Source organism: Trichosurus vulpecula, chromosome 6, assembly GCF_011100635.1.
Source record: "Trichosurus vulpecula isolate mTriVul1 chromosome 6, mTriVul1.pri, whole genome shotgun sequence".
NCBI lineage: Eukaryota > Metazoa > Chordata > Mammalia > Diprotodontia > Phalangeridae > Trichosurus > Trichosurus vulpecula.
In genome coordinates, this window is record NC_050578.1 from 86625734 (window position 1) to 86648720 (window position 22987).

General features: G+C 38.9%; 1 protein-coding gene across 1 annotated transcript in view; it reads right to left on the reverse strand.

Annotated features, from left to right (window-relative positions):
• Window positions 1–22732, reverse strand: part of TMA16 (translation machinery associated 16 homolog) — a 63773-nt gene extending 41041 nt beyond the window's left edge. Inside the window, exons 1-2 of the mRNA XM_036762406.1 lie at window positions 22599–22732; window positions 8479–8591 (exon numbers count right to left, since the gene is read on the reverse strand). Coding sequence (XP_036618301.1) covers window positions 8479–8591; window positions 22599–22601 — 116 coding nt within the window. The 5' untranslated portion in view covers window positions 22602–22732. The remainder of the gene's footprint in view (window positions 1–8478; window positions 8592–22598) is intronic.
• Between the last annotated feature and the right edge of the window lie 255 nt (window positions 22733–22987).

Here is a 22987-nt window from a genome sequence, read left to right on the forward strand (position 1 = left end):
ACATGACCTGTATATAAACATGGCTTATGGTAACAGATAAAATTGCTAATTACTAGTAATAGTATTTACATGGCACTTTGAGGTTTGCAAAGCATTTTACAAGTTATCTCATTTGATCCACACACAAACCCTAGGATATTTTATTATTATTGCCATTTTACAGATGAGGAAACTGAGTCCAATATACCAACCACAATCCTAAATAAGTCCCACATATTAATTGAGTCAACAAAAGAGCATTAATTAAATGGCTATAATTTGCCAGTATTATTGCCGGGGATACAAAAATAAATTAAACAGCTGCTGCCCTAAGGAATTTACATTCTATTGAGGGAGACAACACGTACATAAGTATGCGCAAGATAAATACCAAATAACTTTGAAGGGAGAGATACTAACAGGTAAATGAATCAGGAAAGGTTAAATATAGAAGGTGGCATTTGAGCTGTGTTTTGAAGGAAATAAAGAATTTCTAAGAGGCAAAAGTGAGGCAAGAATTGATTCCAGCCATGAGGAACAGCTTGTGCTCAGAGCTTAAGTTTACTTTTTCCCTAAAAATCAAGTGGTTTCATCAAATGGACTAATAAAAAGCACAACACTAATCTGTTCAGAGTTTTACTTAAGTGGCAAAATGTAGTCAATGCATTCCTTAATGCAAAATGAAACATGGCATCATTCTTCTTTTATTTTTAATTTATGGAATAAAACAAGTATTTCTATAACATAGTATAATAAAAAGAAATGATTGCATATGAAACTGAAAATCTATTATGTACAACTTGCTATTTATTTTAAACATATAAAGTTATCATGTAAATTTATTTTCTTTTCTTCCCTTCCCCTGCCCCCCCCACCCTAGAGATGGCTACCATTAAACAGAAATGTGTGTATGTATGGGTATATATGTGTGTGTGATATATATGTATATATACACACACATATGTAAAATCATTCTATACAACTATCAGTTCTTTCTCTGGATGCAGATAGCATCTTCCTTCCTATGTCCTTTGTAGCTAATTTCGATATTCGTAATAGTCAAAATGACTAGTCACTCAAAGTTGTTCTTAAAACAATATTGCTGTTACTGTATACAGCGTTCTCTTGGTTCTGCTCATTTCACTCTTCATTATTTCATGCCATTCAAGGTTTTCTAAGATCATCGAGCTCATCATTTCTTATAGTATTCCATCATGATCATATACCCCAACTTGTTCAGCCATTAACCAACTGAAGGGCATCCCTGCAATTTCCAGTTCTTTGCCACCACAAAGAGAGCTGCTATAAATATTTCAGAACGTATAGCTTCTTTTCCTTTTTTCCTAAACATCTTTAGACATTTAGTGGTAACATTCTTCTTCAGGCCTACTATTTCCATAACAAAATGTTTGAGGTCTCTTACAAAATCTCCAAAATCACTAATTCAAGAAAACATTATTTGAAAATGAATATAGGAATTTTATCATATCCACAAGCAATCATTAACTTCAAGAAAAAGGGGAAAACAGCAGGAAAAATCTTACTATGCTCAATTCCACGGTACCTTAATAGTCTCCATGGCTAGCTAGAACATAATTAAAGAAATAATGAATTGGCTATTTGTACTAATAGGGACAAATTACTTTTTCATAAAGGACATATAACAGAAGTATCAGTTATCAAAAACAACATCTACATTGTGAATTTGTGGCTCTGGAAGTCACTATTAAAGTACATTATTCTAATATCATTGTCATGTCAATATCCATGCCACCCCATTGCCTACAAAATAAAATCCAAATTTCTTAACATGACATTCAAGATTCTCTAGGATTTGATCCAACGTAATGAGAGCATTACCTCCCATAATACATCTGCCACTACAGTCAACCCTTAACACCTGCCCTCATCACCTCACACCTGGACTACTGCCGAAGCCTGCTGATTGGTCTGCCCACCACAAATCTGTCCACATTCCAGCCTCCCTTGCACTCAGATGACAAAATGTTTCTCCAAAAGTATAGGTAGGGCCATGTGACTGTTCTCCCTACACTTAATAAAGTCCAGTAGCTCCCTATAACATATAAGATCAACTATAAAATCCTCTATTTTGCAAAGTCCTCTCTCTCTAACCCCTCTTCCCCCATATTTCCAGTCTTCTTACCCTCATGCGCCTGGCCTCTCCTTCCCACTCCTAACCTCAAATATTTTGTAATCCAGTGACACTAGCCTCCTTGCTGTTCCAATGTTGATACTGGGCATTTCCACTAAGGGATCGTCAGTGAATACTCTCCATCCACATCTCTGCCTCTTGCTTCCATGGCTTTCTTCAAATCCCAGCTTAAATAATCCTACCTTCTATGAAAAGCCTTTCCTGATACCCCTTAATTCCAGTGCCTTTCCTCTGTTAATTCTAATTATCCTGTACATAGGAGTGTACAGGCCGTCTCCCCATTAAATTGTGAGCTCCTTGAAAACAGACTGTCTTTTACCTTTCTTAGTATCTCCAGCACTTAGAGCACAATGCCCAACACATAGTAGGTACTTTAACAAAAAAGTTTTTAATGTCTTTTTTTTCTACATCATAATAATTTTGCCCAATATCCCTTCCTCTCCCCCCTCCCAGACAGCCATCCCACATAACAAATAATATTTTATTTAAAGAAAAAAACTAAGAAAAAGGGGGGAAAATCAATACAACCTATCAATACATAAAAAAGCCTGAAAATAGGTGTGATGTGCAATACCTGTGGACCTCCCTCCTCTGCAAAGGGGTATGTTGGGAGTATCCTCCTATCTTTTCTTTAGAGTCATGCTCGATCTTTATAATTATGCAGCATTCACTTTTGATTTTGTTTTATGGCTCTTTCCATTCACATTGTTGTAGAGAAAGGTACTTATTAATGTTATAATAAATGTTTCTTGATGGATCACAACTTATATTTTTGTAGCTCTATCTGGATACCCTTTCCACTGGCCTTTATTATCAAAATCTTATTCACACTTCAAGGTTTAATAAAAAGTCATCCCCCCCCCCCATTTAGCATTCTCTAATATCCTAGCTGAAATTCTGTGTGTGAGTGGGTGTTTTACACTTTGCTTTATACCACACATTATTCACTTTTGGACATCTTCCTTACTCAACTGCAAGCTTTTTGACAGGGCTGTAATCAGTTATGTTCATCTTCAATTGGCTGCTGTGGGCAGCACTTAGTAAATGTTTAAGTTTCTTGAAGGCAAGAACAGCATCCTTTCTCTTTTATTTCCAGTATCTAGACCAGTGAATTATATATAATAGGTGCTAAAAATATGTCTGTCAAAAAGTTTCCTGAATGAAGATCCTACTGTGACTTTTTCTATAGTATGAATTAATTAAAATAACATATCCACAGCCCAACAATGGATGAAGCACTGCACAGAAGATCTAGTTTTGCATTATATACTCAAGTTTAAAAAAAAAAAAAGGCATCTACTATTTCTAGCTAGTCCATTCATTTTAATTGGCACCAGGTACAGATACCAAGTAAAGGAGGATTTGTGTTCTAATATAGATTTTTGCCCACTATCATCTGTGTAACCTTGAACAGGTTCCTCAACTTCTTTGTGTCTCTATCTTTCATCTGCAAAATAAGGGAACTAGAAGCACATTTTAAGTACAAAACTGACTATACCATACAAATGAAGCCCAGCTGAAAAGCCTGTTTATTCAAGAGCAACAGAATATTTGATTTAATCTTTTCACTTAAAAAAATGTGATAAATTATATTGAAATTTTACATTTTAAAAGAGCCTGATAAGTTATCCTACTAATTGTGCATTATACTAAGATCCTAAATACACACGATGAAAAAATTTTTAGAAAACTTTTACACTCCAGGGACAAGGGCTTCTGTATGCTTTGAGGATGCACACTGACTTTTTAAATTTGAAAGTAAGAATTATTCAACATATCCCTGCTTCCTAAAGATGAGACAAAAACATAGTTAATATGCCAACAAGAGTAAGTGCCTATTTATTATTGAGCCATCATATCCTTTAAATTATTTTAGGTAAAACCATCAACCTTTGAAGATATAAATGGCTACAAGAAAACCTTTTTCTTAAAAAAACTATTCAATAGTTCTTAGTCAAAAATGTATTTCAATAAGCTTCTATGAAGTTTATATAAAGATGCTATAGTATCTCTCACTTCATCCAAGCCTAAATCATCATCTCCCCTCTCCCCATCTCTGAGAGAAAAGACTAAACCCTGTCTCACCTCATTTGTCTATTTCTGATGACACTACTCCCTTCTCAGTCTCATAATTTTGAGGGCATCTTTGACTCATCCCTCCCCCACAACCCTCACATCTAAAGAGTTGTTAAGTCATATCAATTCAACCTTTGTCATGGCTCACATTCATATCTCTTACTCCTTTCCACTCCCATTACAAGCACCTTAGTTCAGATCCTCATTTTTTGACATGTTCCTAAAGCGTTTTACATGAACCACAGACAAGGCTGAAATTGTAGGCAAGCACCAAGCTCAGGGATACGTGAACACTCAAAGCCTAAAGAGAAAGGAGAGTTTTTCTTCAAAAGAGAAATAAGGTACAAGTCAAAAACCCATTCTAGGAGTCTATATTCATTTAATTATATTCTATAGTATATCCCTTTGAAAACCTAACAATTACAGTTTTGTTCATCATTTAAAATGTTATTTAAAGATTTGTTCACTATTTTTCCTATTATTTAAAAAGGAACTGGACCATTCGCTATCTCAAGAATACCTCTGCGATATCCATGTCACTCCTAGGGTTGTTGTGAGACTCACAGCAGATAATTTACACGAAATGCTTTGCAACTTTTAAGCACTTTATAAAAGTCAGTTATTGTTCCTGCTCATCTACTGGCAGCCACCAAATTTGCAAGTGGAGTGCACACAGTAAGGGGCTGTTAGCCTCCATAGGGCTGGTCTTACAAACCCAAGCAACATCATAATCTAAGTTCAATATTATTTACTATAAATAATATGGTTGAAATGCCACCCACCCCAATCCTAAAAGGCTAAGAGTAGCTACTGATTATGTGAATTCTTGAATGAATTCCTATGTCTATCGGTAAGGTTACTAAATATTTTCTAAGATGTATTTAGGTAAAATCCTTCAACTGTAATTTAGTACTGTAAATCTAACTCTACCAGTCTACCCTCCTATTCTAAGTTAATAACACACACACTACACACACATACACACGCGCACACACACACCACAGCAAATTCTCAGATTCTGATTAGCTCTGTGCCAAGTTTTGTAGCTAGCTCATTAATGAAGTTATGGCTATTTAATGAACCTTACTATTATCCTTTTGAAGGGGGACAATATAGTGTCAACCAATAAGCATTTATTAAGTGCCTACTCTATGCCAGATAAAAAAAGATAAAAGACAGTCCTTGCCTTCAAGGATCTCGCATGCAAACAACTAAGTGAAAACAAGCTATATACAGAAAAAATAGGAAATGATCAACAGAAAAAATGGCACTAGAATTAAAAAGGGATTAGGAAAGTCTTCCTGTAGAAAACAGCACTTTAGGTGAGATCTGAAGTAAATCAAGAGACAGATGAGGAGGGAGAGCACTCCAGGCACAGGGGGACAGCCAGGGAAAATAAATACCCAGAGCCAAGAGCTAAAGTATCTTGAACAGCAAGAATACGAAAAGTGGGGGGGGGGGGGGTGGCAGGCATACTCCCCAGCAGACTATTGCATCAGTCCAGATGTGAGGTAATACAGATCTGCACCAGGGTGGGGGTAGTGTCAGAAGAGAAAAAGGGACATACTTGAGAGACATTATAAAGTGAAACTGACAGGCCTTGACAAGAGAGAACAGTCAATTTGAAGTTAAGAGGGCCTTGGTATGAATCCTTATTTGGCCACTTACTACCCATACAACCGTGAGGAAGTCACTGGGTCTCAATTGTGAAAAGAGGTCAATCTGTATGACCCGTGAGGTTACTTCTGGCTCTACAATCTGAGTCTATAATGCTATTATACTTCAAGTAACTATAATCTTAAAAAAAAACAAAACCTTGCTTTTGTGAATTCTCTAATATTATATGGCTTTAATTAGGACATGACCTATAGGCACCAGGAAATAAAGGTAGATTTTCATATGCTGATAATTTCATCCTTGGATCTCTTATATGAGAGCGGATGGTTACTTTCCTGTTTATATTTATCTACAACAGGTTAAAAAAAAATAGACAAAAGAATGAAAACTTACATAAATGAAGGTGCTGCACAATTCCCCAAATTCCCTTTCCTCTTATTTCTGGCTCATCTCTACGCTCAACTCACTGTTCTACTGCAGTGCCAGGTGACGAGAGATTAGATGGACTAACTCAATGGACTGCCCATTTCATTTGCTCCCATGATGCTAGGTGGCTATGAATCTCATGGAGTAAAGCTGCAAAAATGAAAATTCTAGGGAACCAACAAGGCAACAGAAAAATGCACAGAACATTTAAGTAAGCCCAAGTAGATTAACAATTAAGATATATATCATAAAGTGACATGAGAGACATCAAAATTACATGATCAGAAATGGAGGGAGGTCAGTTCTGGTCTGAGAATCTGAGACAAATAACAAACAATATAAATATTATATATTGGTAGGCTTGAAATATTTAAAAGACCCAAAGGAAGGCCTCCAATTTGTTATGCATATTAGGAATTTAATAAGATGTTTATTTAAGTGAAGAGGTACTCTAAGGGGGTTTCAGAAAAGTATATGGACAAAAGTTACACAGAAAAATTAATTTCGATCTCTACCAGTGGAATGAGTAGCCATGCCAATGAGAAAGAATATGGACCCATCAAATTTGTATTTATCTGCACATAATTAATTTCACCAGAAGAGATGGAATTTTTCAATTTCTGTTATATGCATCAGCTTTCAAATTAGCAAATACGACAGTCCAAATAGAAAATTTTACCATTTGAAAAGAAATCACTCTGTTAGCAATCTTTTAATGAAAGCCCAAGCATCAATAACAAAGTATAAAATACTGGCTGGTTCAGAAGAAAGTTTACAAAACAGTATTTAACCACACAAAAGAACAAATATTTACTAAACCTATTATGTGTAAGATACTCTCACACATTTAGAAAAGCCACTTTCCTTGATTTTGTTTGATTTTTTTGCTCTATTTCCACAACACTGGATGTTTCCTTAAGCACTGCTATGCTATTTTCAAACTGTCCTTAAGTTGCTCCGTTAGAACAAATTGTTCAATACTAAGACATTTACTGAACATTCTATTTTTCTACAAAGATGGCCAAAGGCTTCCTAGGGGCCTCCATCTTTTTCTATTTATCCATTTCATTTTTTCTCCACATAACCCTATAGAATTGTGAAGATCATTAAAATTCCAGCAAAATCTTAGAAAAATAATTCTGTTTCAAATAAATATTCATGTACCCAAATAAACTGGTAAAACACATGTTTGAAACCATAAGGGATTAGGGAAAACGGACTCAGAACTAACTAGGCTTCTATCACATGAAGATTTTTATTTAAGAATAGGAAACCTAAGTTATGCTATAGCAATTATTTCAAATTATACTCTATTATAAATAAGTCAAACTATAATTCTTAACTAAGTGAGGTTTTAATGCATTTTTTGTATCCTTTAACAGAAATCCTTAGAAAAAACTTGTCAAGAAAATAAGTTTTCATTTCCCATTAACTTTATTACAAAGTCAGGATATGTGTCTTCTTTATCTCATTTCCCTTTCAATTAGTACTCTGACCCAATACCAATAGTAGCCAAACTGGCAAACTATCATGTGTGCAAAAGGTCACTGTGTGATCTTTTCAGTACTAAAGCAATGTTGAGCTATGAATTGTCATGTCACGTATGTCAAATGCGTAGAGGAGGAAACTCTAGCTTGTAGCAGCCACTCTAACATGGACTCAATAAAACACCAATATGTCCTATATAACATGAGGAACATTGTTCCACCACATATATTCTCACAATATACTTTACTTTTAAAATATACTTTAAGAATAAATAGGCAAAAGATGTTGTTATCATTTGTTTTGCGATTATACTCGAAGTACCATGGAGCCTTTCAAACCTCCTACACGCTATCTCCCCCATTAAAACAGGAGCTCCTTGACTGCAGGATACATCATGTCCATTGGCATCCCTACTGCTATGCACATACATTTAAGAAATGAGTTTTCATTCATTGCATTCCACCAAGGACAAATATTTTGATTAATACTACAACCTTTAGACCAAACATGGGGATTAACAGGAGGAGTTAAGATTTCACAACTAAATATGACCTTAATGATAATTTAATCTACAATCTTCATTTGAAATCGAGACACTTAACAGCTGAATCAATACAACAGCACCTCTTTGTCAAAAACCTTAAAGAAACTCATTGCTCTCCACAGGTGATTAAATACTTTTCCTCAATGAATTATAAAACCAGTAAAGAGATACTCACTTTTCCTTTCTTTCTTGTTTGTGAGCCTCTCGATTAAGTTGAGCTGCTTTTCTGCTATAAGGATGGATAACTTTTTTCTGTTGTCCTGCACTTTTCACCTTCAGTGATTTTGGCTAAAATACAGAAAAATATATAAGGAACATACCAGTGAGATTCATTAATAAATCGTAAAGTGTGGCATCTCAGGGAAGGATGGAGAGATTTGAGTTCAAGTATCACCTTTGACAGAAAATACAACTCTGGCAAACCATTCCCCCAGGCAACTCTAAGTCAATCAAGCTGCAGGGTAGGAGTTGATACCACTTTTAGAGGGAGTTTCCTCTTCAGGATCTCCCTACCAGTGAAACCACAGGCTGTCTCTTCCAAACTCTACCCCCCCACACATCCCCAAAAAGAAAATAGATGAGCCAGACAGACTTTCTGCAGACGTAGTTCTACATTAATGATGGTTTTACTATACATATAATACTATTATATAAATACTATATAGATATTATCTATTTTAAAAATCCACAGTAGACTAGCAGCAGCAAATTAAAAGGGGACTGTTACAGAAGGTACTGATGACAGAAAGGAAAAGGGAAAGCCAACAGGCGAGACCAAGGGAAGTAACCAAAAAACCACAAAGAGCAAGTGCAGAGCTATCTAAAACTAACCAGCGTAGAAGCCAATGATCCATATGTCTCAACAAGACCCAAGAGCATCATTACATCACTGTAAAGAGCTAAGGCAGTATGTGGGCAAATAGGATTTATTGAAAAGAGCCCTTTACCTGGAATCTGGGGTGCCCTAGGTTCAGATCCCAGGTTTTTGGTTTACTATGGGGTCATAAACAACACATTAAAGCTCTCTGGGCTTCGATTTCCTCACCTATACAATGGCAGTGTCTGTATTATTTACAATGAAGCACATCTTAGCTGACAGAGCACTGGCCTGGATGTCAGGAAGATCTGGATTGAAGTCCTTTCTCTGACACATACTAGCTATGTGACCCTAGGCAAGACATAAATTCTCACTGCTCCAGTCAACTCTGTAATACTATAATTTGCAGACAATGTACTGACCTGCATCAGTACTGGGAGTTTCCTCATTTGGGAGCTCCCTATACCTGTGAAATCACAATTCTAGTCCCTATCCTACATACACACTCCACAGGTGGTTGTGAGAAAAATGTTTTATAAACCTTATCAGGGAAAAAATATTTTTTTTTAAATAAGTCACATGATGACATACTCATGGCAGATTTTTCATAACTATTGATAACATACCTATGGTACAGTCTTTGGGAAAATTCAGTAATTTCAGATTACTAAAACCTACTATTCCTGTTAAACAGAGCTAGGTGGTATGATGACTAGAGCACTGGGCCCTAAGTTACTGTCATAAACACTGATATGAACACAATGGCCCTAAGAAGTTTTGGACAAACACCAAATGGGACTACATCTTAATAGACAGGAGGCAACTAGTTACTGATCTAGGAGTTGTTTCTAAATCAGCAACGTAAATTCAGATAACCTGTAAGGACAAAAAAACAAAAACAACATCAAATAATAAAAAAAAATATGACGCACAATTAAAATATCTACAACCTTATCTATTTAAACAAGCTATTGACTTGGAGAAAAAATTAGAAATGGACAAAGGAAACTTCCTATGGAAGTTTAACCAATATTAAAGAATCACCACAGGTATCCAAAGAAGCCTAAAATCTACCTCGGTGAACAAATAACTGATCTTGCCGAACAGAGAGGTAGGGTGGACAAAGGCAGCAGTCAGTTGTTTAAGAAGTTAACTCCACATGACCAACCATAATTCTAATAGATCTCTTGACAGAAGTAATAGATATTGGATATGCAGAAGACATCTAAAGTTCTTGAATGTGGGCAACATAAGAATTTGTTTTGCCTGACCATGCATTTGGGTACAATTAAATGGAGGTGAGGGGGTAGTATGGAAGATAGAGAAAATATTAATTGAAAACTAAGATGGGAAATTAATAAGTACCTCCCATGTTAATATCATAAAAGGCTTTTTAAAAAACCAAAAGAATAAAAGCTGGAATGAACAGTAATGGAAGAAAGGCACCATGACATTTAAGAAGAGAATTAGAATGTGTATATATAAGCTTTCACTAGCTGGCATTTAAAGACCTCTCCACTATGGTTCCAACTTGGAACCATGGTTCTCAGACTACACGATGGTTTCCAGTCTTATTTCATAGAATTTCCCCTTTGTACAGTCTGTTCTAGCCAATCGGTTGTACTTTAGTCCTGGAAGGCACTACCTCTTCATTTCTGCCTACTGAGATCCTTCTCTTCCTCTCTTTTCAGATTTTCCTATATATCACTGACTGTATCTGAACGTCTCCATTGTCCCCTATCGGCTATATCATAGTATACTTATCTGTGTTCAGGCAGTTTTGCCCATTAGTGAAACAAGTTCCTTGAGGGCAAGAACCATTTTATACTTCATCTTCTAGCTCCAGTGCTAAAAAGGCTCCTTATACTGAGTAATTGTTTAATAAATATTTATTGAACTAAAAAGCACAAAAAGAGTGAAAATATCAGTATAAAAATCAGAAGTAAAGGAAGACTTTAAATCAAATCATGCAACAAAAGGATTTTCTTTGGAAAGACACAAGACCTCTTCCAAGTTATTAGGCACCATGGTGCAGATAACATAAACACAAAGAAAACAGATTGCATTATCTCAAGCAAGAAAAGTGTCACATTTAAACTAAACCTAAAAATATTTGTAACCAAAACTTTTTCCACTGGTCTATCAAAAACTAAACAACAACAAAAGAGGATCTTTAAAAATAACTAATAATAATATAGTAACCTTGGAGTTATTGTCTTCATTTTTATTAGAGAGTCTTAGTAAGAGTAAACTCTAAAATTTATTACAAAGCAGGTCAATATAGTTGGAACTTCCATTCTGACTCAACTATGCCTGAGATTCCTTTAATAATTCATTTAAAGAAAGGTAGCCTCGAGGCAGCATATAAATTTATCATGAAGATGGGAAATATGTAATAAAGTTTAGTAAAGTTGAGAGCATTTTTTCCTCCTTTTTAGTATGATATTAAAATGAGAAGTAGGAAATGCTTCAGCCACAGAGAGCTGAAATAAAATGCTAGAGGTAAAATGTTAATCAATCCATCAAGCTGGCGGCCAAACCCAGTATCTCATAACAAGGAGTGAGTCATCTACATCAGTGATTCTTGAAGTTTGCTCCCACAGGCTGGTCCCATCAAGTCACACTCAAATGTAAGCTTTATTTTTTAAGTATTTTCCACTGCAGATTTAAACACACATTAAAAATGAGTTTCTAAAAGATTTAAATACAATAATGGTTATTTTCCTAGATAAAAGCTTAATATTTATTCCTATTTTGTTAATTTGGTGAGGTGTCAAATAAAAACAGATTCTATCAGGGAAAAGTATTTTTTAAAATAAGTCACGTGATGACGTATGAGTGGCAGATTTTTCATAACTATTGATAATATACCTGTGGTACAGTCTTTGGGAAAATTCAAGAATTTCAGATTACTAAAAACTCAAGACACCTACTATGCCTGTTAAAGGGAAGTAAGTGGTGCAATGAATAGAGCATTGGACTTAGAGTCAGAAAGACTTGAGTCCAAATTTGGCCTCAGACACTTCCTAGCTGTGTCATCTTGGGCAAGTCACTTAACTTCTGCTTGCCTCAATTTCCTCATCTGTAAAATGGGGATAATAATGGCACCTTGCTCCCAGGGTTATTGTGAGGATCAAATGAGATAGTAATTGTAAAGTGTTTAGCAGAGTGTAAGCACATTGGCACATAATAATTAAAGGTATGAACAACCAATGGCAAAATTCCCCAAAAGCTCAAAATAAGTCTACTGGAAATGACTCATCATTTCCCCTTCTCCCTGCCCCCCCCCACAAGCCTTTCCTCAAAATATAGCCAATTTACTCTTTACCTTTGGTATTTCATCAGATGATCAGCTTAGCATTTGGGGAGCACAGCAACTAATTTCTCACATCTATTAAATACTATAAAACCTGCTAACTCAACCGGTAGAATTTACAACAGGTAGATTCTGACAAAATCACAGATCCTGTAAGTACGTATCTCTAGTTAGGTGAATGATAGGTCAGATGAATCAGAAAATGTTGGTAGGAGACAAAGGGTTTCCTCTGCTTTCCCATACTGTAATTCCCCTAAGACAGGACACACAAATTAACCAATCACTAAAACTACTGTTATACAAACACATGCCTGAAAGTATCCTAAATGGATCATATCCTTTTCACTAGAGTAATAAGAAAGTTGTTTTGAAAAGCAACTGTATGACATTCTACTTGTTTAAACACCGCCCTTAGTACATACTGGGGAAACATAGCAAGATAGAACCTAAGTTCTCCTGCAATTTTGAACACTCAGACAAATCTCTGCATTAAAGAATTACTTATACATATATCTCAAGGTATGAACATTTCATTTGAAAATTATTAATGGTCTCTGCAACCAGCCAAATAAACACCCACCCAGACAACCTTGCTTCTTAACTGCCAAATGATAATGAATAACAAAACCAGATGGAAACTTCAGGCTAGTTATTAAAAATTGATAATGACAAAAAATATGCATTCTGCTTTTTAAAAACTTTTTACTTTAAATAGATAGTTATGTAGATTTATGTAAATCTAGCTTCTCTCTTCCAAAGTTGTTGGAGTCTTCTATGTGCCACATTTTAGGAAGGACATGAGAAGCTAAAGAAGAGCAACCAGAATGGTGAAGTAATTTTGCATTCATGCCATACAAGAAATGTTGAAGGACCTAAGGGCACTTGGCCTGGAGAAAAGAAAACTCAGAGGAGAATGGTAGTTGTCTTCAAAAATTTTGAAGAGCTATCAGTATTCTACCAGTATTCTACTGGTTCTACTTGGCCCCAAGGTGCAGAAGCAGAAGCAATAAGTAGAAGTTATAGAATCAGATTTCAGCTTAATTTAAAGAAAAAGTTTCAAGGATTAAAAATTCCCACTCAAGAGAGGCCTTTTAACCAAGTCAAGATGACTATTTATTGCTGTAACCCCAGTTCCAAAGCCCATTGGTAAGGGACCCCTCTCCTTGATGGCAGAGGCCAGAACCTGTGTGAGAGACAGGACAGAGTTGTTGAGGAGAGCTCTTAAATTCTTGAGATAGTCTTTGTACTCTCTTCAAGCTTTGAGTTGCTTCAGGTGCTTCTGGCTTCAAAAGGGAAAGTGGATGAAGACAACCCATTTCAGGTTGGAGGAAAGAACTCTGAGAAGACATGAGAGGAGCTTCTGGCTTCCAGCTTCAAAAGGGAAAGTGGATGAAGCCAACCCATTTCAGGTTGGAGGAAAGAATTGTGAGAAGACATGAGAGGAGCTGGCAGTCGACATCATGTCCCTATTCCCAGCTTGCTACAGTAGAGACTTTATGAGGAGTTTCCCCTTGGTTGAGATCTAAGACTCCTTCTATTGGTTGCACTGTCATCTTGCTCCCAATGGGAGAGCTCTTTCACTTTGGATTGTCAATATGTTATGTATTCTGGGATTATATCTTCTCTGATTTCTGTTTTGCTATTTATTTGGACAAATGTATTTTGCTGGCTAAGTGCTATGTGTATTCAGTCTAGAACTGGTATTTGGTGGGAAAGGGGTCAAATCTTGGATGCAGAGCTTTAGAGTCTTGCTCCACTTCCTCAATAATGTAAAATGATCAGAAGTCAGTTTGAACCTAATCATATCCCCTAGACTAATAATATTTAGAAGAAGCAAACAGATACAACTCTAGCCTGGGATTCCCTCTCTCTAAGAAGAGAAAAGTGGTGGCTTCTGGCCCCAACTTCCTGTATTCCCTCCTGGCAGGAATTAAAGTCTCCCTTGGAGAAGGGTTGGGGGGAGAAAAGGCTCAACTCCCTTCAAACCTCACAGCAACAACCTCCCCAGCCCTCAAAACACATGGGGCTCACTACACACCCCAGTGATTCCCCTCCTTCATTACACTGGATATGTTGTTCCAGCTATCAGTTGGACCAGATCAAGGATTGGCACAGCTTGAGAGTTGAAAATGGCCCAAGGCCTATTTATTAATGACCTGAAAGCTAAGAATGGCTTTTACATTTTTAAACACATTAAGACGTTACTTTAAAACGTAAATGCCATTCTTAGTTACCAGGCCAAAGACAGGTCTTGTGTGGAATTTGGCAAGAGCTGTAGTTTACAGACCTCTGGACTAGACTACTTCAATTCCTTCCTATTCTGAAACTATGATTCGATAACTAGCCTTGAATTAAAGAGGCAAGATTTGGACAATATTATTAGACTCCACAGAAAAAACCTGGTGATTTCAAACTTACATTATTAACAATTTTTTTTAAATTCTCTAACAAAAGACAACAAGAATAATACAAATGTCTTAAATTTCATTCTATGCCCACTCACTGAAAGTAAACTTGCAGATAGAAGCCTGCCTTGGGGTCAGAAAACCTAGGTTCAAGTCATGTTGAGTGACCACGGGGCAAGTCATTTAACCTCTTAAGATACTGAAGAGTTGCTTATCTGCCTTCAGGGAGGGAGTTTCCAAATGAAATCAATGGTTCAGACTTCACCCGCCCAAAAAAAATCACCATCATCATCATAATACCCCTCATTACTGACACAACAGATGAATTAATGCGTGCATACCACAGCATTTCCACCAAGGACAGTACACCAAACCTCAAGATCAGATCCCAATATTTACCAAGGAAAGAATGCCAGTCTCTGAAGATTTAAAACAAAAAGCAGAGATAATTACTTTTCTAGAGTCATTTTTGAAATGGCAATACATACAGATATTGTGTAGTCTAGATAACTTATTCCAGCCCCACAAGTGTAAATCACATTTACTGCAATGACCAAAAGAAGTTTCTCTGTTGTAAAGATCAAAGACATTTTATCTAAAGATGCTCATTTTCCCAGAGAAATTATCTGTTTTTGCAACTTTCGAAAAATCCTGGATTTCTATGACTAATGTAGTATGTTACTGAGAGTGCAGCCCTTCCTAACTTTCAGTCTGGTTTTTATTCGGTACCTCCAGTCAATGTGACAAAACAAGTCCATTTCCATGTATTTCTCATCTCCAGAGGAAAACGATTTTCTGTCACGTGGACTTGGCCCTGAAAAAAGAATGGGCTGATAAGATATCTAAGCACTTAGAGGAACAATAACGTGGTAGGATTCCCCAAACAGATACTGTCCTTTTTGGTGACAGACAATTATGTTGCTAAAAAACGGCAAGGAAGAGGCAAGTGTCTTCTTAAAGCAGATTGGAGGAAATTCATCACAAAGACTTCCATCAAGACACAAAACTAAATCAAGAAAAGCGGGCGCTCTAAGCAGGAGGGACCTCCTTTAACATTATCAATACACAAGATAAAGAGAGTCCATCTCCAGCTTCCAAATAGGCCAGGTTTCAGAAGTTAATTTGTTAGTGAGATGGCTATTGAGAGCTGAGAAAACTGCTTCCCAAAATCAATGCTTTAAGTGGTGGTTAGACTAGCTTGTGGATTAGTCTACAAAAGCTGATTTAACTTAGAATGTGTAGAACTAACAGTTGCTGTACTAAAGGAACTAGACCCAGCTCTAAGGTCCTGGTAGCAGGGCCATGTGATACAGTCAGAGAGGGAAAATGTGTTATGTTACATAACCCTAACTGGGCCCTCACTTGTGAGTGGCAATCGTTTTGTTCGTCTCTCATAGACTTCACTGTGGCAGAGTAGGGACCTGGTCTGCAGGCCAGGGACACAATCCTGGCTGTAAGATCTGGGGATGTCACTCAGACTTTCAGTGGTCTGAGGCCAAAGGTATGAAACTTGCAGAGGCCAGCAACGAGATCAAAAAGTAATTGGAAAATGTTTAACAGAATAAATAAAAACACCACATAGATAATGTTAATTTGTTATTCCTAAATCACTATGTGGCCCTGGAGGGATCTCTTTCCATTTGGGTTTAACTACACAGCTCTAGGGCAACTCTGAAAGACTCTAAATAGCAAGCAAAGGTTGCAATCTGAATTAGAAGGAAAGTCCTTACCCAGGAGTTCTCTATGGCAATAAAATCACAGGTACAGTCCCAATCCCTACCATACTGACTTCCCATTCCCAACAGAGACTGTTCCAAACTTTCTTTTCCTCAAGTCTCCCAACTCTATTTTCCTCTTCTCTCTCAAAGGACCTCATCTCCTACTTTGCAGAGAATAAGGTTAGCCATCATTAACTCTCTCACTTTCCTCCTCCATGCCTTAAATCTGCTGTTTTCATCCATGCTCTTTTTCTCTGCTCCAGTCTCAAGAGGATTAGTCTTCTCCTCGTTAAAACCAATCTCTCCAATTATATTTTTGAACCCACCTCCTATTTCTCTTCTTACCCACTGAACCACTCCTTCCAGTTCTCCTTTGCTGGTTAATAAATGCTTGTTGACTGACTGACTGGTTAATCATCACCCTCCCACCCCTAAGTGTGGGTGTCGCCCCCAAGGCTCTGTTCTAAGTTGCTTTCTCTTTCTTCATTTTCTCCCTTGATGATTTCATCCATTCTCATCAGTTCAATTATCACACCTCTGCAAATGACTCACTTCTCTTACCTTCTCCTTCTCTTTCTCTCTCTCTCTCTCTCTCTTTCTCTCTCTCTCTCTCTCACACACACACACACACACACACACACACACACTCCTGATCCTCTACATTTCAAACTACCTACTGGACAGGCATCTCAACTAACATGTCCCACCAACACCATAAATTCAACACGTCCAAAACCAAGCTCTTCTTCTTCTACACTAAGCCTGACCTGCCTCCAGCTTCCAAATTTTTTTGATCACAGTCAAGCCTGAAACTTTGCATGTTACAGTAATGAAGGAGATGGACAAATAAGAAATGACCTTGGCTTCTATGTCCTAATGATCATGTCATCCCTTTCTTTCCACTAACAAAGTCCCTCTCCTAGTTCAAGCCCTCATTATCTCTAAGCTAAACTACCAGAATACCTTCCTAACCCAATTTCCCTGCCGCCAGTCTCTCCCTGCTTCAATCCGTCTGTCACACAGCTGTCAAAATAATCTTCCAAATGCACATGTCTGACCACGTCACTTCCCTTTTCAGAAACCTTCAGTAGGTCCCTATGGCTGCTAGCATATTATATACACTCTGCAACTTAGTAGGATAGGCCCTGCCCAGGCTGGCTGCAAACTGCCCTTCTGGATTTACTACATCCTATTTCCCTTCAGATTCACTTAGCACAGTGCCTGGCACATGCTTAAGAAATGCTAGCTGACTACTTTCCTGACCTACTTTGCAGGGACGACATCCATGAATTTTCTCCAGCCTCAGTATCCACCAGAGCTCCATCTCGGGCCTTCTAGACATTCTCTGTTTCTGTCTCTCTCTCAGATGTCCTCAGTTCTCACAGGCCACCATGCGAATGGCTCCCAAAACTACATACCTATCTTTAATATCATCCTTGGGCTCTAGTCCTACACCAACTGCCTACAACATCTCTATCTACAGTAGACAGAAGATTCTGAAAACCAGAACACCATCTTCTTCACCAAACCCAGCCTTCCTCCAAACCTCCTTGTTTCAGTTGAGGCTGTGGCCACTCTCTCCAATCCCTGTATCTGCAACCTCAGATTCAACCTCCACTCTTCCATTTTCCTCAGATTGCCTCCCCACTCCGCTCCCACCTTATCCAGTCATATGAAAACGGCTGATTTTTATCCCCATCACATCTATTCCCTTTCTCCCACTTCCACAGAAGTCAGCTTGAATTCCAGGCTCTCACTGCCTGTCACCTGGACTAGTACAACAGCCTCCCCACTGGTATCACCTGGACTACTGATCTCCTGGCTGTCAGTCTCTCCTCTCCAATCTGTCCTTCCACACAGTTGCCAAGGTTATTTTTCTTAACTGCAGATGTGACCATGTCACCATCCTACTCAATAAACTCCAAACTATTACCTCTAAGATAAAATATAAACTTTATTTAGCTTTAAAGTCCTTCATAACCAGACTTTCATCCATCTTTGCTCCCTTACTGTGTATTATTCCCCCCTCACACTAACCTAACCAAACCAGCCTTCTGTTCCTCACACATTCCATCTCTACTTCTATGTCTTTGTACTGGCCATCCTCCATTCCTGGATTGTATTCTCACCTCACATAGAATTCTACTTCACCAAATCCATCAGGACTCACCTCAAGCACCACCTACATTTAGCGTTTCCTGATCCCCAAAACTGCTAGTACCCTACCTACCTGGTGTCTAACCACCTTGTATTTATTCCTTTTTTTAACATTTATATTTGTTCTGCATATACTCTATGTACTTGTCTCCCATTAGAATCAACCAACAAGCATTTAAGTGTTATTGACAGCCTGCTAGGCAATGGGGCTAAAAATAATAAGAATAAAGCAATGGAAAGAAGTGACATGGAGTAGAAAACAAGAATATAAGATATTGAAGTTTAAAACTGCACTAAGACTTGTGGTGACACCATGTACCAACAATTTTTCAAATCAATATTTATTAAGTCTCTCTCTTCCCTTTCCTTCTCCTTCACATATACTGAATATGACTCCTTAGAAGTATTTCCCAGTAGGCTACAAGGTTCTTGAGGACAAACACAACTTATCAGCTTTGTATTCCCAGCACCTGGCATAGTGCTTGCTCATGTTAGCTAATAAATACTTGCTGACTGAATTGAAAGTATACTTTCTCCATTAAGGTCTCCTTTACCCACTGTAAAAACTCTTCGTCTTCAGGAGAAAAATAATGTGTGAACAGCAGCCTCAATTTCTCTGAAGATCAGAGGTGACATACACACAAAACAGATCACAACCTCCAGTTTCCCACCAACACGTCCCCTTGGATGATGACCACAGTAATAGGTCTATTCTTGTTCAAAACAGAGAAAGACACCCTGAGCCCCCAAAGGTCCTTTTTCTTCAACTCCATGGACTGGTAGAAAAATCTCAATTTGAAGTATGGCTTCAATTCCAGCTCTAAAACTTACTACCTGGTAAGAACTCAAGCAGGTTCCTTCACAAGTATGTGCCTCAGTGAATGGAAGCTGAACTAGATGACCTCCAGCTTCACAATTCTCTACTGACAGTGACTTACCCAAGGCTACAGGAAAAGTCAGGATGAGAAGCCAGATCTTCATGACCCTCAGCGCTTTTCATTTATTTCACAGCACTGCACAAACTCAGCTTCAACCCTGGGGTAAAATACTCCAACTGTCATACGTAGATGCTCACCTATTTCACTACCTCCATGAAGGTTTATTTTCTACTCTGTGCCAGGCACTGTGCCAGCTGCTGGAGGTATAAAGGTAAAGATTCAAGTCCCTTCCCTCAAAGGCTTTACATTCTATTTGTCAAACGTGCTAATATCATATCATATAATATAATATAATATAATATAATATAATATAATATAATATAATATAATATAATATAATATAATATAATATAATATAATATAATATGTTATACCTGGAGTCTAAAGACTCGGATCCAGAGCAAGGAAACATTGGGAGACACTTAGACTGTCTTATTCTAAAAATGAGAAAATGGCGTCCCTGAGGGGAGAATAATAGTAGATAAGTTGTCACTCAACTTTTACTGATAACAATACAGATAAATTTTCTCCATTTCACACATGAGGAAAGAAGTCAAAAGGCCCAGGGCCAATTAGCATAGGTCTGGGTTGGAATTCTAACCCAGGCTTCTCCAGCATTCCCGTAGGGTGTGACTGGCCCCACATCACAAAGTCATAAAGCAGGAAAGGCCCCAGGTCTCCAAATGCACAGAACTTGGCACTTATATGGTTAGGATGGAAGACTTATAACAGTTACTGCTTGTGTGACTACAGATGAATTAGGGAGGGTGGAGGAAAGGAAAAGAATCTAGTAAGCGCTGTGCTAAGCACTTTACAAACATTACTTCATCTAATCCTCACAACAACTCTGTGACATAGTCCCATTTTACTTTTGAGGAAACTGAGTAACAGTAGTTAAGTGACTTGTCCAGGTTAGTACAGCTAGTTAGAGTCTGAGGCTAGGTAGCCTAGGGGACAGCAGGGCCTGAAGTCAGGAAGCCCAGAGTTCAAATGCTACCTCAAATATTTCCTAGCAGTGTGGCCCTCGGTAAGTAAATTAACTGGTTTACCTCAGTTTCCTCTTCTGTAAAATGAGGACAAGAACAGCACCTACCTCCCAGGGCTGCTGTGAAGATCAAATGAGACAATAATTGTACGGCACTTAGCACAGTGTTTGGCACACGGAAGGGACTGTGTAAATGTTGTTGTTCATCTTCAGTCTCATCCACCTCTCCGTGACCCCATTTGGGGTTCTCTCGGCAAAGACGCTGGAGTGATTTGCCATCTCCTTCTCCAGGTCATTTTACAGATGAGGAAACTGAGGTAAACAGAGACTAGGGTCATACAACTAGTAGGAGTTCTATGCAGCATCTGAACTTGGGTCTTCCTGATTCCAGGCGTGAGGCTCTATCCACTGCACAACCTACCTGTCCTAGCTCACAGTAAAACAGGGGCTATCAGTACCCTCACATAACAGATGAGGAAACTGAAGTGAAGATGCATCACCTCATTCGATCCTCTTTATAACCCAGTGAGATCGCCGCTGTTGTCTCCCTCCCCCTTAGCAGGCTGCTGTTTGTCCTTCGTTCAGGACAACTGGACTAGGCCCAGGATGCAGTGGGGGACCTTGACCTTTTCAAGCAAAGGGAGGGGAGGCCCAGTGGGCAGCTCCTCCTCTACTCAAAGAGGTGGTAGTTTGTTCTTCATTCTCAGAGGGCCATGACATCAGGGAAGGGATGCCGTAACATGGAAGTGAATTGGATTGAAGCGAGGGAGGGCCGTGCAAAGTCACCAGCCTCACTTTCTCCTTTGGAGCCATCTGGGTCCAGTGGCCAGATACAGATCAGGACAACTGGACATTGCCCAGGATGTAGTGATTATTTTTTTGTTTCTATTTTATTTTGTTTTTTGTTTTTCTCTAAAAGACCAGCCTTAACCTCAAATCACTCTGGTCCCAGACCAAGTCCAACTTGGTCACAGTTGGGGCCCTGATGGCTCAGAAAGAATGTAAGTAACAGTTGTTTCTGTTTTGGCCAGAAACCCTGAAGGTCTTCCCCTCCCAGATCTATTTTTTTTTAAAGAGGCCATTCTTGGCTTCATTTTTTTTTTTATTAGGCCTTAATCACAGAAAGGGCGCTGCCTCTGTCAAACTGAAACCTGTTAAAGACCTTAGCTTGAAAAGGCCCATTAGCCTAGGAGCTACTAGAAGGAAGGGGACTGAGGGGGCGAAGCTGTTTTCAAGTCAATCCAATAATCATTAAGAGCCTACTACTGCCAGGCACTATGCAATGTGCTGAGGACACCACGAGAAGCAAAAGACAAGAAACTCACAATCTAATGGGGGAGACAACACGCAAATACTACAAGGCAAAGTATCCCAGCTCTTAGCCCAGGTCCTGGGAGTCAGTCAATTAGCATTCATTAAGCACCTACAAGGTGCCAGGCAGTGCTCTGAGAGCTGACACATAGTAAGCACTTAATAAATACATGATGACTTCCTATTATAACACCCATTTAACAGATGAGAAAGCTGGGGCTCATAAAGTAACAGAAATGCAGCAACATAACCGCATAGAACACAAAAAAGTGCAAGCATCGGTGCCGGTAAGCAAGGCACGAAGGAATCTGGGTTCTGGTCCCACTAATTAGTTTTCTGCTCCCGGGCATCTCCCTCTGGGCCTCAGTTTCCCCTTCTGCAAAGTTGGGCTTGATGACCTTCTAAGACCTACAAGGTCGAGGCAACAAGCATTTATTAAGCGCCTAAGGTATGTCGGGGACTGGCATAAGTGCTGTGGCCGGACGCCAAGCTCAACCTTCCTCGAAGCCACTCCGGGGTGCTCCGGGACACCTCGAGGGTCTGAACTTGGACTTGTGAGTGGCCGCCCCGCCTCCCTGCACTGGTTCCGAAAGTCCCCTTTCCCCTCCACCCGCCGAAAACCCCACCCCACCCCCCGCCCGCGCTCACCATGGTGATATAGATGTCGCCTCCGGAGCTCGCCGTCCACTCCCCACCTCACTGTCCACTCGTGCTTCGCCCCCACCACGCCCCAAACTTCTTAGGAACCCACGTGCGCCGGCGGAAAAGAGCCCGGAGACACCGGAAGAGGAGACGGGTGCGTCTTCCTAAAACGTCCCGCGGGGACCAACACGCTCTGACATCCTTTTGAGAGAACCAGGCCGAAAAGAAGAGCCGGAAGCGCTGGGCAGGCTTGCCCTGGGCTCAGAGATGGCCTTAAAGCGGGAGGAGGCTGGGAGTAGAATCGTCACCCCACCTGTAGCCTGAAAACACTGAATGCTGTGGGGCAGGTCCCTCCCGGTTTTACTTCCCCCCACACACACTTCCGCAGAGTGCTG